This window comes from Malaclemys terrapin, chromosome 15 (genome assembly GCF_027887155.1).
Source record: "Malaclemys terrapin pileata isolate rMalTer1 chromosome 15, rMalTer1.hap1, whole genome shotgun sequence".
Taxonomy (NCBI): Eukaryota; Metazoa; Chordata; order Testudines; family Emydidae; genus Malaclemys; species Malaclemys terrapin.
Window position 1 is genome coordinate 19,778,348 of NC_071519.1, and position 16,925 is coordinate 19,795,272.

The 16,925-nt window shown below is 48.1% G+C and overlaps 1 protein-coding gene across 1 annotated transcript in view; it reads right to left on the bottom strand.

Moving 5' to 3' along the window:
• KIRREL3 (kirre like nephrin family adhesion molecule 3) overlaps positions 1 to 16,925 on the bottom strand; it is a 709,139-nt gene that overhangs the window by 80,294 nt on the left and 611,920 nt on the right. The window contains exons 8-9 of the mRNA XM_054005253.1: positions 8,172 to 8,320; positions 4,781 to 4,908 (exon numbers count right to left, since the gene is read on the bottom strand). Coding sequence (XP_053861228.1) covers positions 4,781 to 4,908; positions 8,172 to 8,320 — 277 coding nt within the window. The remainder of the gene's footprint in view (positions 1 to 4,780; positions 4,909 to 8,171; positions 8,321 to 16,925) is intronic.

Consider the following 16,925-nt stretch of genomic DNA (forward strand, 5'->3'; position numbering starts at 1 on the left):
AGAGAATGGGACTCAGCACTCTTGTTTCTATCCCCACCTGCGCTGCTGGCTCTGTTTGACCTGAGCCAAATTGCATACAGCCACATTTCCGGAAGAGGCCCTTCTGCTTTTGGGAGTCTCACTTTCCAGGTGCCCAGATCAAGCCTCTCTGGGACTAATTTTCAGAGACATGAGCACAAACCCACAAAGCCAGCTGAAGTCAACAGAAGATGCAAGCGCTCAGCACCTTGGGGGGGAAAATGGTGGCACGAGCATGCAGTTTGCTGCCATCTCAATGCTCACTCTGCAGCTCTGTGCTATCCCTTCCCCCACCGTCTTGTCTATTTAGATTGTAAGCTCTGTGGGGGCGAGGGCCATCTACTGCTCTGCGTGTGTGCAGCACCTAACCCAATGGGCCCTCGGTTGGCCCTTAGGCACGACTCTAATAAACATGATTAACAACAATAATAATTTGAGCTGGGCCAGTGATCAACTTTGAAAAAGTGGCTTTAATTTCTTTCTGCTTCTTCTTTAGCTTCACTGCATCAGCCTTCCCAGCTGCGAAGCAGGGATAACAATCCCTACAACCTCCCCAGTCTGGATCAGCCGTGATTAGTGTTCATGCAGCACGTTAAACTTTTTACACTGGGACAGAGCCTGACTTTCAGACCTCCAGCTGACAAAGCAAGATTTTGGCTGGAGTCAGGACTTCAGTGATGACCCTTAATCTTAAAGCTTCCTATCCCTGATTATGAGAAATTTAGAGATCCCAAGGTCAGAAGGGACCATTGTGATCATCTAGTCTGCCCTCCTGCACAACACAGGCCACAGAACGGCACCAGAATATTTCCTGTTTGAACAAGAGCAGATCTTTTAGAAAAAAAAACATCCAATCCTAATGTAAAAATTGCTAGTGATGGCGAATCCACTATAGCCCTTGGTGAGTTGTTCCCAAGATACAAAGGGGTGAATGAATTCAACTCAAGATGCCCTTGTATGTCTGGTAATTATCTAGGAATCCTCAAACAAGCAGTTTTAAATAACACCGAAGCAGCTGAACATCTTTTCTCCCTTAAATACTAGGGGTGAATATCCTGCAGTCAACGCAATAAATGGCCAATCCTCCATTGACTTCAATTGGGCCTGGATTTCACTGCAGAAGGGGGGGAGGGGTGTCTCTGAGTTGGTGGGTCTGGGGAGTTTGTAGCATGATTAGCAGTGGGAGAACCCAGCACTCCTTTGAGGACTTGTCCTCCCAGAGGAGAAGCTATCCTTGCTGACCACACTGGAAGCTATTCAGGGTGAGCCTGCAGCTCTTCAGTTATCCCCGGAGTAGAGCGCCGGGCAGTGCTAGGCAAACAATGGGTGCTCAGGTTTTACTGGCATGCCCGCAGAGCAAGAGGAAGCACAGAGCTCCGACAATGTTGGGAATGTGAATGGTTCCTCTGGAAGCCGAAATGTGGGACAGCCTGTCTGGAACATAGTTAACGTGCAGGCTGAGCTGCCAATGGAGGTTGGCAGATTCCCAGGCTGCTCCCAGGTCTTTTCTGTGTGGAGGTTCCCAGCATTTCTCCAACCAGGTTGGCAGGGCCCTGCTTCCTGATTGGACTGCTGCTCCTGCCTGCAGTCCATAGGCCTGGCTGAGCTAGAGATCCCATCGAAAGAGCTGTTCCTCAAATGCCACCACGCCAGCTTGTGAAATCTCCTACTGCCCTCAGGGGTCTGTTACCCAGGAACAGGCAGAGGGATTTTCTTTGTTCATGTGGTTCACTCCACTTCTCTGTGTCCCTGGCTGGAAGATGCCCCCTGTATGGAGCCACACAGCAGGAAGGTGATGGCTACTGCCCGTTGACACACTGCACGAGGTTTCAGGGTTTGAAAGCCAGACACGGCAGGGGAGTAATAGAATCATAGGACCGGAAGGGACCTCGAGAGATTATCTGGCCCAGTCCCCTGCACTCATGGCAGAACTAAGTATTATAGTCAGCCATCCCCAGACAAGAGGTGGAGGAGGGAGAAAGGTATTTCTTAGTCTTAAGTTACATCTGCTCTGAGGCTGAGAGAGAGAGAAAGAGACAGCCACTGTGCTAGCTACCTGAGTGCAGAGGTGGCCAGATGGCCATATGACTCCCCACTGTTAAAAGCCTAGAGATTTCACGCTCGCCTAGGACAGCACAACCAAGAGAAACAGCCAGTGCTTCAATCCCCAACTTTGGGGAACTAAATCACATCACAATTGGCTCCATCATTGCCCCCATCATCTGGTCTGGATTTACTGCACTGTCCAGAGTCCAGGGTTAAGGCATCAGTTTGTAGCTTTGAAGCATCAGCCCCCTAGAGGCTTAGCCATGGCTTTCCAGGCGTTGGAAGGAGTGATCGCAATGTTAAACACGTAGATGATTTATAAAGTGCTACCTGCCAGCGAGAGGTTAACTGCAGTTTTGGCCTCTGCTTAACCCAGATGGCGTTCATAATGTGACTCAATTCTGCTTCTATTAGGGCTACTTTATGAAGATCTTCTGTGGGCAAGAGAACATGCAAGTGCTGAGTGCACCATGGAAACCAGCGCTTGCAGCTTCTTGCCCTGGTCACTCAGATTTGATTGGGCCAGTTATATAAACCAACCACCTTGTCTTCTGCTAAAGCTGTGGGGTTCTCCCCGTCTTTTCTTTAAAGTGGATTGATTTTCCTGGAGCCTGGTTGCTATGGGATGGGCACATAAACCAATGGAGCTATGAGGTCTGGATGCTGGAGTGGTGTGGACTCTCTAGTATGGCTTCATAGGCCTACGCTCACAGCCGATTCTTGTAATCTAGTGACTCTAGTCTGGGAACCATATAATCCCCCCCACCCTGTTACGGGAGCGCAGAATGCACTGTGTGGACTCTGTACCTGGGAAAGGTGTCATGGTCCAAAAGTGACCCGAGTTACTGCAAAGGGACATCCCAATCCATCTACCCTGGGAAAGGTGTCATGGTCCAAAAGTGACCCGAGTTACTGCAAAAGGACATCCCAATCCATCTACTAGCTACTCCCCTGCAAGATGGAGGATTTATAGGCTGGAGACAGGAGAATGGAGGGCAGAGGGGAAATGGGGATTTCCCTGGAGGGCCTGATCAGAGGAATCCTCAGGACCACTTGGAGGATGGTGAGAGAGAACCTGTGCTTCAAAGGTTGCACCATGCTTTGCTGATATTTTGCAGTGCATGCATCCCACTCTTCACACTCCTCCAGAAGAACTCGTGGGAAAGCAGCCAGAGGTGACTGAGCATGGTGAGATGTCAGTGGCCAAGGGAGCATTGAAGCGGGACCAGGAGGAGCAGAAGAGCATTGGAGATACCTGGGAATTTAGCCAGGTGGGCTAGAGGAATGCATATGTACCCCACATACACACTAGCAGAAGGAAAGGGCTAGGAGAGCAGCCAGAAGGATTGGTGAAGCACAAGAGCAGGATCAGGAGGTCCAATATCGAGTCAAGTTCAGGGTCTTGGTCCTTATCTTCAAGGTGCTCAATGGCCTGGATCCAGTGTATATTTAAGATTGTTGACTACAGACTTCAGACAATTCTAATCCCATGTCACAGTGGAACTTTCTACAATAAAGGTAAAACTCGTCTGTGCAGGAGACAGAGCTTTTTGGGGGGTGGTCTGATACTGGCATGATCTCCCATAGGAACGAAGGACTACCACACACCTCAACACCCTTCACTGCAAGGGCAAGGTGCACTTCTCTGTCCTACCTTTTCTCACAGGTCCAGAGAGCAGCGTGGACATTTATTCAAACAAATACGTAAATAACCCCCTACCAAAATAACAAACTCTATGGCACACACAATCCTCCCCCGGGAAGGCGATGAGAGAAAGAATGAACCGTATGTGACAGATGTTAATGCACAGCTGGAGCTCAGATACTCCGGTGATGAGGGCAGTATAAGAACCCATATAGAATAGAATAGCCCCCAATTCACCACCACTGTCCACCCCCACCCCTTTTATTATTGTATTATTCAACTAAAGCAGTCACTGCTGTAGGGACAGTTGCATCGTGGGCATGTTGCTAGACGACTGCTTATATATCAGTACAGATACTACTGCATCTACACAGGCGTTGTGTTGGTAAAACTACACCGGCAGAGGGCTTGTGCCACTTGGGGAACTGGTTGAACTTCGCTGGCAAAAGTTGAGGCTTTTGTTGGATGGACTCAAAATTGAGTATGGATGGCACTACTATCTATTTCAGATGTCCTATGTCTGTGGATCTCTGTTCCACAGCTGAGATGGATGTTTGCCTACGACACCTGTTTCACGAAGGGATAATTTCTTACATAGCCAGGCAGCAGGGTCTCCTGGACTCTTCAGGGGATCAGGGCAGTTATACAGGAGCCAGAGGACAGTTTAACCCTGTGAACCCTGCACTCTCATTGAGGTCAGTGGGAACAACTTGCAGGACTGGGCCATAACTAAGCTAATCTAGGTGCTGAGTTCCCATAACTCTCCCTGATTTTGGTGCTCCTCCCCATGGAATTGTGGTTTGTTTTATAGTAAGCACCAATCTCCATTGGAGCTCCTGCACTTGGTAAGAGACAGTCCACCCCCCCAAAGAGGTTATGATGGAAACAGACTCTCAGAAGGGATGTGATTTGCCCAAGGTCACGCATTAGGTCAGTAGCAGAGACTGGCACAGAACCCAGCTCTCCCAAATCCCAGTCCAACGACATGTCCATTTGCCTAGCATGGCCCTCCAGGGCTCACCCCTGATTCAGAACGTAGTGCAGCATGTCCCGGGTGACTGAGATTCTTACCACGCCCGAGCCCCGCTTCATCCAGACGATGGTCAGTGATGGGTTCCCAGTCCAAGCGCAGCTGAACACTGCATCTGACCCCAGGTCGACAAGGAGAGACTGCGGTTCTGTTGCCATCCTGGGACCAACTGTGCATAGGAGACAAGTAGAGAAGGTGACTGTGTGGAGAAATAGAAACAGATCCACCAGCCAGCACTATCCCCAGCCTGATCAGTGGTTCAACCAATCAGAAGCTCCTGGGCCAAGAGGGCTCTCAGGATGATGCAGGCCCCTGAGCTTCCATCATCTCCCCGCGCCTTGAAGCATGCTCTGTTTTCACAGACTCATGGAAATGTAGGGCTGTAAAGAATCTCAAGAGGTCTCCAGGTCCAGCCCCGTGTGCAGAAGCAGGACCAAGTAAACCTAGACTGGCATGTGCAACCTGTTCTTAAACACCTCCAATGATGAGGATTCCACAACCTCCCTTGGAAGCCTGTCCCAGAGCTTAACTACAGTTATAATTATGAAGTTTTCCCTCGTTTCTAACCTAGATCTCCCTTGCTGCCCCTCACTTCTTTTCCTACCTTCAGCAGACCTGAAGAACTACTGATCACTGTCCTCTTTATAACAGCCCTTCGCATAGCTGAAGACTGTTATCAAGTCCCCCCTCAATCATCTTTTCTTCTGACTAAACATGCCCAGATTTCTTAACCTTTCCTCCTAGGTCAGGTTTTCAAAATCTTTGATCATTTTTCTTGCTTTCCTCTGGACTTTCTCCAATTTATCCATGTCTTATTTAAAGTGTGGCTCCCAGAACTGGACCCAATATTCCAGCAGAGGCCTCGCCAGTGCTGAGCAGAGGATGACAATTACCTCCTGTGTCTTACATACGACACTCCTGCTAATATACCCCAGAATGATATTAGCCTTTTTTGCAACTGTACCACATTGCTGACCGATATTCAGTTGATGATCCATTGTAACCCCCGGATCCTTTCCAGCAGTATGACCACCTAGCTAGTTATTCCTCATTTTGTAGCTGTGCATTTGATTTTTCCTTCCTAAGTGAAGCACTTTGGGGTTGGGGTTGCCTGTCTTTACTGAATTTCATCTTGTTGATTTCAGACCAATTCTCCAATTTGTCAGGGTCGTTTTGAATTCTAATCCTGTTCTCCAAAGTGCTTGCACCTTCTCCCAGCTTGGCGTCATCTGCAAATTTTATAAACATACTCTCCACTCCATTAGCCAAGTCATTTATGAAAATATTGAATAGCACCGGACCCAAGACTGATCCTGGTGGGACCTCACTAGATTCATACTGCCAGTTTGACAGCATAACTATTCTTTGAGTACAATCTTTCAACCAGTTTTGTATCCACATTATTGTAATTTCATCTAGACCACATTTCCCTAGTTTGCTTATGAGAATACCATGTGGTACTGTATCAGAAGCTTTACTAAAATGAAGATATATCATGTCTACAGCTTCCCTGCTATTCACGAGGCCAATAACCCTGTCAAAGAATGAAGTTAGGTTAGTTTGGCATGATTTGATCTTGACAAATCCATGCTGGCTATTCCTTATAAACCCCTCAAGGTGATTACAAACTCATCGTTAGTAGTTTTTCTTAGGCTATGTCTACACTAGAGACCTTATCGATGCAGCTGCGCCGCTGCCAGATCTCTCGTGTAGCCGCTCTGTGCCGACGGGAGAGAGCTCTTCCGTCAACACGATAAACCATCCCCAAAGAGAAGCATTCCCGCTGACATAGCACTGTGCACACTACTACGTATGCCAGCGAAACCTGTGTTGCTCCGGGGTGTGTTTTTTCACACCCCTGAGTGATGGAGGTTTTATCAATATGAGTGGTAGTGCAGACATGGGCTAAGTAGCTTTCCAGGTATCAAAGTTAAGCTGATTGGGCTCTAATTCTCTGAGTCCAATTTGTTCCCCTTCTGAAAGACAGGTACTACTTCTGCTCTTCTTCAGTCTCCTGGGACATCATACATCCTCCATGAGTTCTCAAAGATAATTGCTAACGGTTCCAAGATTGCTTCAACTAATTCCTTAGGTACCCTAGGATGAATTTCGCCAGGCCCTGTTGACTTGGATACATCTAACTTGTCTAAATATTCTTTAACCTGTTCCTTCCCTATTTTGGCTTGCATTCCTTCCCCCCTTATTAACATTAATTGTGTTGAATATCTCGTCACCATTAACCCTTAGAGTGAAGACTCAAACAAAACAGGCATTAAACACCTCAGCCTTTTTCATGTCATCAGTTATTAGCTAAGTAATTAGCTTCCCTGCTAAGTAGTCGTTATCTTTCATTTGCTCCCATTATATTTAAAGAACCTCTTCTTATTGCCTTTCATGTCCCTTGCTAGGTGTAACTCATTTTGTGCCTTAGCTTTTCTGATTTTGTCCCCACGTGCTCGTACTATTCTTTTGTATTCTGCATTAGCAAATTTGTCCATGTTTCCACTTTTTGTGTGATTCCTTTTTGATTGTCAGGCCACTAAAGAGTTCTTGATGCAGCCATATTGGCCCCTTCCTAGTCTTCCTAGTATTCTTTCGCACTGGCATAGTTTTCCGCTGTGTCTTTAACACTGTCACCTCGAGGAACTCTCCTGAATTTCTTTTTCCCTTGGGTTTTCTTCCCATGATTTGCTCAAGTTCACAAGGAGCTTTAATCCATCTCTGAATTGTACAGGTTAGCTGCTCAGCTGTGCCTGAACTCTGCTCGGTGCACCTTTAGAGGAGGATGGGTATAGGTGGATTTCTACCACCTTCCCACCCGCGATCTTGGGAGCGACCAGCAGCTGCTGTAACTTGTCGCAAGAACAGTCCCTAGAGGCTGTTCAACTGGTCCAGGATTGCAGGAACACATCCCCCCGACCCTCCAGTATGCTCCAAGAGGGGCATCAGCAGATCGTGCAAAGTTGGCTGCGCTACCCGGTGTCGTACTGTGTTGCCTACATGGGCAGCAGCCAACCAGCATGATTAATAAATACATCTCTCTGACAAGCCAGGAGAGTCAGGACTAGAAACCTGTTCTACAGCCCCAGGAAAAGAGACCTCTGCCTGTACCCCATGTAACAGTAGCCACTGGGTCCATTCAATTAGAGGTAAGAAAATAATCTGCACAGTCAACAATTCAGCACAGTGTTAACAAAACCCTTAATAGCTAAATCACGAAGGAAGCCCCGTTTTCTCGGACTCCAGGCTGCGATTACCAAGGCCATCTAGCAGATTGGGATTTCCAATTCACATTATTTTTAGGCAACTTTGAAACTCCCAAAACTGGTTGCAAAATTAACCAATGTGGGGGTGCGCTTTGGAGCGGATTTTAAGCTGTTCCTTTGGGGCTAGTCTATGTTCCTGAGGATGCAGAAGCAGAGAAGAACTTACAATAGACATCCACCGTCCTGCTGATGTTGGTACTGCCCAAAGCATTGGTCACCTCACAGGATACTGGCTCAAAGAAGAAGGTGTGGTCCACAATGGTCTCATAGGAGTCACCCGATGCTTCCTTTATAACTTGACCTTTTTTCGCCCATCTGTAGAATAAAAAAATAGCAGGGCTGTCTTATTCTGGCAGATCTCATAGAGACACAAGGTGGGTGAGGTCAGCGATCTTTTATTGGACCAACTTCTGTTGGGGAGAGAGACAAGCTTTGGAGCTGCACAGAGCTCTTCTTCAGGTCTCCCGAGTTCTGTGTAGCTCATAAGCTTGTCTCTTGCACCAACAGAAGCTGGTCCAATAAAAGCCCTTACCTCACCCACCTTGTCTCTCATATTAGAGACCAACATGGCTACAACAACATTGCAAACAACAATGAAAAACCTCACAAAGTATCAGTTCCTCTACCCCCAGTCACGTCTTCTGCTAAATAAGAAGAGCTGACCTTTATAGGCCATTTTTCATGTCACAAGATCCCAAAAGCCGGTACAAGAGCATGCTTCTCTCAGCACTTAAATGCAACTGTCCCAAAGACTGAAGCAGCTGTTGCATTATGCATCAATTTAGGAGAGGAAGGTGAGAAGAATTCGGTATCCAGTTTAAATGGCTGGAGGGATTTTAGGTAGCAGAAAGGGCCATGCTTTCTGTGGTGAAAGCCAGAGGAATGACATCAGGGATGGAACGGGGATTCTAATTTCCTGAGTCAGGATATCAGGGTTAACACACATAAAGGTCCACAGAATCTTGAATGCTCACAAGTAGTCAGGACATTGAATCCTTCAAGCTTAAATACAACCAATATTTTATCAGTAAATGTTGGTGAACATATTGTTCACTGCATGCACCCAGACCGATGGAGAAATATTTCCATCGATAATAATCGAAATGTACAGACAGGCAAAGTAAGAAACATGCTGAGTGAAAACCTATTTGAGTTGGTTTTAAGGATATTTACTTTGCATGTTTTCACATGTGACGTTGATAGTTGTGTTTTAATGGCCATAGAGATTTAACTTTTTGAATCTCAACGTCTACCGTCGTTAAATAATTAGTCTGACCGCTCTATCGTCTGACTTCTCATAATTCTCCGCAGCTCTGGACATTTAAATGGACAGAAATGAAGAAAGATGCTTAAAGATAAACATTGACGTTACCCATCGAAATGATAAACAATGAAAATGGAATCTGCCAAGCCTAATTGTATTTTACATCTGGGAGGGGGCACCCCCAAGACCCCATTGTCCCCTAGCACCAGGCTGGGGTATTGAATCTGGACTGACAGAGAGGAGTAAGAGATCCCAACCTCCGTTCCCTGCTGAGATGCCAACTCACATCCTGGGATTTCCCTGGAAGTGTCTCGTGTAGTTATCGCTCTGGATAAACCTGTATAGCATGTGAAAGCCAACAGCAGCGACAGACAATCTGCATCTGACTAGCCAAAGGGCTGCTCATTCAGGGCCTAAGCCAAAACCCACTGAAGTGGGTGAAAAGACTCCGACTGACTGCAGCGGCCTTGGGATCGCTCTGCTATTGACAAAGCCAGACTGGATTTGGGTACCATACCTGTAATACCAGTGGGGCCCCACAAGGAGTTTTACCACCTGGCTGCCGCTAAGCCTTTACACTCCAGCCACGCCACTGAGTACCACAGCCCCTACGTTTCTGCCAGCGACACCGGGCTGCCAACAGGTGCAATGGAAATCCAGCAGCAATGGATACGGTTGATGGAGAACCCCTCCTCCCAGGCACAGAACAGTCCAAGTCCAACACAGAAGTTCAGGAGTTTCCATCCTCAGCTGAGTCTGTGTCTGTTACCAGGACTGCGGGCTGCAGCAGAGGACAATAGCCCTGGCCTCTGCCTGTTCTCAAAGCATTTCCCACAGGCAGAAGTGGCCAGCCCACACCTCCCTCCCCGCTCTGGGTTCACGGGGTTCCCCTGCCTTTTCAGCTTTGGAGTTGAGGGCCTGTCTGCAATAGGGATTTTAGCACCATCATGGTTACAATCCCCTCCCCCCAACATAAATGTGCTGCACTGGTGCAAAGCAGGACTTGCACCACTGCAATTTGCCCTGGTTTCAAACCAGCGCTGTGCACCAAGTCCTAAGATGGTCATGTCTGAGCAAGGATGTAGACTGGTGGGTCGGGAGAAAAATCCAGATCGGTGGCTAGCGACTGAAGACCTTAGCAGTTGGTTGCTTGCTGCTTGTGTCTCACAATACAGAACACCCTTTTGCAGAAGAACATCCTGTGTTTGGACATGATCATACTCAGCATGTAAGGCACCCTAAGGGTTGAGTTCCAAGAACAGCCATTAATCTCTAGCTTTCATCAGCACCACACTGACCCTTCATTCCTTGCCAAAAGGAATGCATCCCAGTCCATCGTCTGCTGTCCCATACTACTGAGCAGCCCATGCATTACTGCCTGCCACACGTGCTGATTTAAACCATTGCTCTGCGTCCCAGCAAACATCTCGGCGCTCCTTTATTGGGGCAGACTCCTCCGGGGAAGTTTTGCAGTGAGAAACACCTTTCACTTGGATGCAAACGGCTTCAAATTTGCAAACACCGAAGAGTCAGCGGTGGAGGAAGCTGCTAACCAATCTCTGGGGGATAGGACCATCTGTACCACTGGCTCCTGCAAAGTCAGCCTGTAAGGTTCATGCCTCTATTAACTGAATCCACGCTGCGTTAGCTGAACCTTTCTGTCTCCTAAGTTAATTTAAGATAGCAAAGTTTTTAAAGGCACCCAGTACTATGGCATAGAGGCACCAATTAGATTTGTTAGACAAGTGTGTGTGTGTGCGCGTAGCAAGATGTTCCAGTTTGTGTGCTTTTGGCATACTGTAATGCACAAACCATCAGGGCCACAGGTGAAGTGAGTTTGGTGGTCTCAGTTTTGTAATCTCTAGTAAATATTTGCCCATATTGCGGCACCAGAGCAGAGTTGTCAGGTCTGCAGGCATGAGGTGCACCCGCATGTTGCAGAGTAGGACCGGGGGCCCTTGAAGAGGTTTGTGCCAGAGCTGGAGCAGCAGAGGCTGATATGTAGGTCAGGAACAGGGTGCATTGGCAGAGCTGGACTGGAATAGTGAGGCATGTGGCACATCAGGAACGCGGTGCATTGGCAGAGCTGGTGGCGGGTGGTGGGGATGTTTGTACAATGCCAATCAATGCGATCAGTCTTTCAATATCAAAAACACTACCCCCCCCTTTTTTTTAATCAAAGGGAACTTTATCCCTTTAAGGCAGTTGAAATAACATTACACTGAAAAGCCAAGCTGGCATTTGCTACACTGCAACTTGCAAATTGTCTTTGAGGACAAGCTGTCAACTCAGCACTTGAATTAAGCTGCTGTTTGCCAAACAATGAGCAACAGTGACCTAATAGGGCACCATCTGGCAACCTGCCACTCGGGGGCTGTTGAGAAAGTGAGTGGGGGAAGGGGGTGGGGGAGCCTGTCAGGGTGTCTGAAACTCCAGCGGCTCGTCAGCGGCAGGGAAAATAATAAACACCCAACACCAAAAAGTTAAATCAAAGGCAGTGAGAATCCTCCCATGAGTCTCAACTCTCATTATCTCTGGGGGACCCACCTCTCATCCACTCAGACAGGGGAGGGAGAAAAGATGCCTTCTCCCTGTGTCCCAACCCAGGTGCTGGTAAATAGCAGTGCCATGACCAGCCCCACTCTCCTCCAACAGCTGACTGGGCAATCACCTGAGATTCTGCAGCCGCTTCTGGACTAGGAGCCTGTGCTTGGGGCATGGGCAGCTGATCTTCCCTTCCAAGTCCTCTCCTCTTGCACCTCTCTGCTGTCCCATCCCGCAACTCCATTCGAGTCCTTCTCTTGGGGGTTGTTGTCTTTGCTTCCTCTCTTTCTTTCTGTCCTCCCAGCCAGGCTGGCCAAAGCTTGTCCCTTCTTCCTCGATGGTATTTCTAGCATCTGCATCTCCCTGTCCCCACGGCTCAGACCCAGACAGCGACATTATAACAACAGCAACAACGGATCGTACAGCAAGTCGAGGGCGGATGGAGAACCGCACTATGAGCAACCCTGATATTCCAGACCACATCGCTGCCATGGCCAGGCGGCTCAGATAGCTCCCCGCCCCACCTTGCAGGCAGCAATGCACCTTCTGAATGCTCACAAGGGGCCAAATCCTGAAGTCCTTTCTCAGGCAGAGCCCCCCCTCAACTTCTTATGGCAGTGCCCACCGCTCCAGTGGAAGTCAGTGGGACCCGCAGGGTCTGAGCACCTTGGACGGCCCGGCCTGAGTGGGAATGAAGCGAGAACCTGAGATGAATTTCTGAGTGTTACAGCCCTGGAGGAGCTCCCCTCCACGACGCTCACCTGCTGATCGGACTCAAGTGTTGGGTCCCAGGTGGTCTTGGCTTGTGGGGGCTGGGCAGGCTTTAGGCCCTGTCTGTGGGCCTGCAGGTGCAGGCCCTTTGTCTGACACCCCTCCTGGCAGTGGAGACCCCCTAGGCTCTGAAACTAGTGCTGGCTCCCCAGCTGCTGTGGCATGCTCCAGCGTTCCAATGAAGCTGGGGACCCTCTGATTTGCTGTTTCCCTCTTCGGGAGCTTTGTGACAGTGTAGGCGAGTAACACACACTCTGGGAAGGAATTTCTAAACGCACACACTTTACACACAGAGAAAACACGAGAGAGATACAGATCTCTGGAAAAATAACAAAACACCTGCATGTGAGACTCTGCCTCAGTTTCCTCCCTCTTCCTGAAAGCCCTGTGGATCTTAGTGTCTTCCAGAGTCCTGGCCTCTTGTGTGCACCCCTCTCCTCTTGCCCAGTCTTGTTTTCTGGTTCTGTTCAAGCACACACAGATGCCCTCTTGTTTATAAGCACAGTTCTGGTCATGAGTCAGACCTCATTTCCCTGCCGTGCTGCAGTCATTTGCACAACCCGCTTAGTTTGGGAGGTAGGGGTGGAGCCAAAAAGAGACATTACCAGTTAATATCCTTCCAAGGAGTCTCCATTGTCCTGAAGGGGCAAGATTCTTCAATTGTTAATGTCTGTCCCATCCAGGGCCACACATCCTGGGGCCTGACCCTATCCCCTTAACACAAGATGTATGATGCAAGGAGGCAGTGAAAGACAACCACAAGAGCATGAATGTACAGAATTCATACAATCCAGGTGGAATTCACAAGTTCCCATGGACGGATCCCAGAGCATCACATTGGGATTGGGTGTGTCTTGCACTGGCAGCCCGCTCAGCAGAGGGGTGGGGGTCATGTGGCCTTCACTCCTGTGGGGGCTTTTACTGGGTGGGGACTGGAGATGTTTTGGCAGAATTGCTGAAGGAGTGTCCACTGACCACCTGTGCATGGTTAAGTGAACCTCATTGAACCAGGATGGATGACCTTGGAGGTTTCACACACCGTCTGATGACACAAGCATTTTGAAAGAGTTATTAGCAGTACAAACGTGAGCCTATTTGTATGCACTTGCTCTCTTACCTCGTTTATCTTCATGCCTCTAACAGATGCTGACTGGCCACTTGAGTTTCTCTGCCCTGCTGGGTTAGGGGTTTTTCAAATCAACTTCCCCCCTCCCTCCTTCACTAATTAATCAAGTGACTTTGCTTTTATTTCTGCGGCTGTGTTTAGGGTGTTAATAAGCAAAGCCCCTCATCTCTTAGGATGAAATCAGCTCCTTGCTAGATAAGGAAGAAGAATACCAGCCCTTCGCCCTGCTAGAGCTCACCATCTTCCTCAACATCTCAATATGATGGAGAATCGTTAATTAATTAGCACAGGTCACTATTATCTTCAATGCTCTACCGCTGGGGAAACTGCAGCGACTTACCAAAGATCATACAGCAAGTCACTGCCAGCGCTGGGAACAGAGCCCACAAGGCCTGACTCCCATTCCCCTGTGCTAACCATAATACTACACCCCCACCTGATACCAGTGAGGGATTCAGAGGAGTCAAAGATCAGGCCTCCCTGCCTCCCACCTCTCCAGTTGTTGCCCTCCTCTCTCTTTTCAAAGCTCTTGGAGCACCCCATCCATTCGTGTTGCCCTGACTCCCTTTCCCCTCTCCTGGATTCTCTGCAACCACAGCTTCTGCTTTGTCCACTCCACTGAGCCTGCTCTTACCAAGGTCACTAAAGTCATCCCCAAGGGTCTCTTTTCCTTCCTCGTCCTCCTTGGCCTCTACAACATGTTCAGAACAGCCAATTACTCCATCCTTCCTGAGTCTCTCCCCCCGGGTGTCTACATCTCTATGCTGGGCTGCCTCTCCAGCTGCTCCTCAGGGGTCGCTGTTCCATGTCCCATTGGACACTGGCTATTTTCTGTGTGTTTGGGGGTGCGGGATGGAGGAGACGGGAGAGGAGGGGGAAACTGCATGACCTCGTATTCACTGATGCACAGTTTGATGGCTAAAGCTGGTGGCAGGTCCTCGAAACCCACCTAGCAGGCTCAGCAATTTTGGAAAATCTGCCACTTATTTTGATGCGAGATGGGGGCTGAGGTCCTCTGCAAATCTACCCTACAGTCTCCTTCTATCCTCTTATACTTTCATGCTGCTTTCCTTCCATTATATACTTCTCCTCCCCACCTTCCCTTCAACCTGGGGAAGGGGGTAACAAGTGAAGAGCTGGAAGCCATACAATGAAAAGCCTAATTCATTCCTCTCCGTGCAATTAAGAAGCTGTGGGGGCTGAGTGCCTAACTGTGCAGGAAGTCCCATGTTTGATTATTAAGTTAGATGAAAGCGTTTCATGAGGACTAAGTAACTGGCAGGCATGGAAGTTCATTGCCAGGCTGCACCCTACCTAAAATGCATGTCTGCAAGCCTAGGAAGAAAGGACCCTTGAATCCACCCAACTATTACAGTGTAATTACACTGTAAAGAAAGTGCCAACAGACTCAATCAATGTGGGGAGGTGTACTGAGAGATCTAGCTCTGGCCAAGAAGGGATTAATGGAGTCTTGAAGGTTCAAGCAGTTTTCATAGATGATATCGGATGACGTAAGTGAGTGCACCTGTGGTGAAATCCTAGCCCCACTGAAGTCAATGGAAGTTCTGGTATCCAGGTCTCCCCATGAATACTATGCACAGCTCTGCACGGGAAGAGAGAGCTCAGAGTCCACTTTGCACAAGACTGTGCACTCAGCCCCTCACCTGCTTCTGTCCCCGGCCACTCCCTCAGGTGCCAACCAGTGACACCCTCCTCCCCACATAGCATCCAAGTCCCAAGCCTTAAAATCAGATTGCATTGGTAGAGTAGAAAAACAGACATAAAGCCACAAGATGCATGGCATTTAAAGACGGACACATCTTAGACTCCCCTGCTATAAATACAACAAGGAGGACCACAAGCTTGAGTTACAGGATACTGACACTACTAGGAAATGGCTGAAGAAGTCCTTTCAGTGAGCCACAGCTCAAGGACCACCTTACAGCTCAGGGTCCCACAAAGATGTTACATGTCCCAAACTGGTTTTCCTTTCAGCCAAAGTTCCTCCACCCCCCATTGATCTGTGTGTGGGGACCCTTACCCATGCAGAGCCTCAGGGAGGTCAGTGTGGCTGAGGAATCTATCGATCGGTTTTATACTGCTGCCCATCACTGTAGGGTCTAGGCACCTTTCATGTAAAATCAATAGCAACAGTCCCTAGTGGACTCATTTCCTGGTGTGGTCCTGAAGCTACACGAGAGCTTATTCAGAGAGAGCATTTCTGACCCAGATGTAAACAGGAGACATAGGAATTCTCACAAGCATGGTGGTTCTTGAGACTAAGCAAGTCCAGACAAATTCAGATAAGAATCTGATCTATAGGACACTTGCCTGAACAAAAGTGAGGTTTTTCCAACTTTGATCTTCTGCCCTCACATTCATTTTGGGCTCCTCGTGTCACCAATACAACTCTATTACTTGTAACTCTTCTGCATGCTTAGCAGTGTCCCTTGTGGAGCTGTCAGAATAACTTTTCACTTGTCTGCTGGATGCTGTCTCTTTCTTGCTATAATTACTGGTTCATCATTGTCCATAAAGGAGAACATCTGCTGGCACTCCCACTGCAGCTGTCTTCTGAGGGCTTTTCTTCCTCCAGCGACTGCTCCAGGAGAGGCTGGTATATATTTGTGATGTCTTCTCTGATTGTAATTCACCAAGGCTTTGTGTAGCTCTCTGTGTTCAGTTGACATAAGTCCTCATTTCCCCCCCATTTATCCTGTTGTTCAAAAACCCCAAATCCTCACCATAGCAGAAATCACCCAGAGCCACCCACCCACAATACCAGTATTGGCAAACTGGAAATATTTTACAGTTTTGCCTTAAATATTTCTGTTCTATTCAGGTACCTTTAGGGCCCTCATCACCAGACCATCTCACAACCATTAATGGATTTTTAACCAGATGAAATTCAATGATGATAAATGCAAAGTAGTGCCCATTGGAAAACAATCCCAACTATACATATAAAATGATGGGGTCTAAATTAGCTGTTACCACTCAAGAAATCTTGGCGTCATTGTGCATAGTTCTTTGAAAACATCCACTCCATGTGCAGCGGCAGTCAAAAAAGCTCATAGAATGTTGGGAATCATTAGGAAAGGGATAGGTAATAAGATAGAGGCAATATGATATTTTCTATATAAATCCATGGTATGCCCACATCTTGAATACTGTGTGCAGATGTGGTCACCCCATCTTAAAAAAAAAAAAAAAGA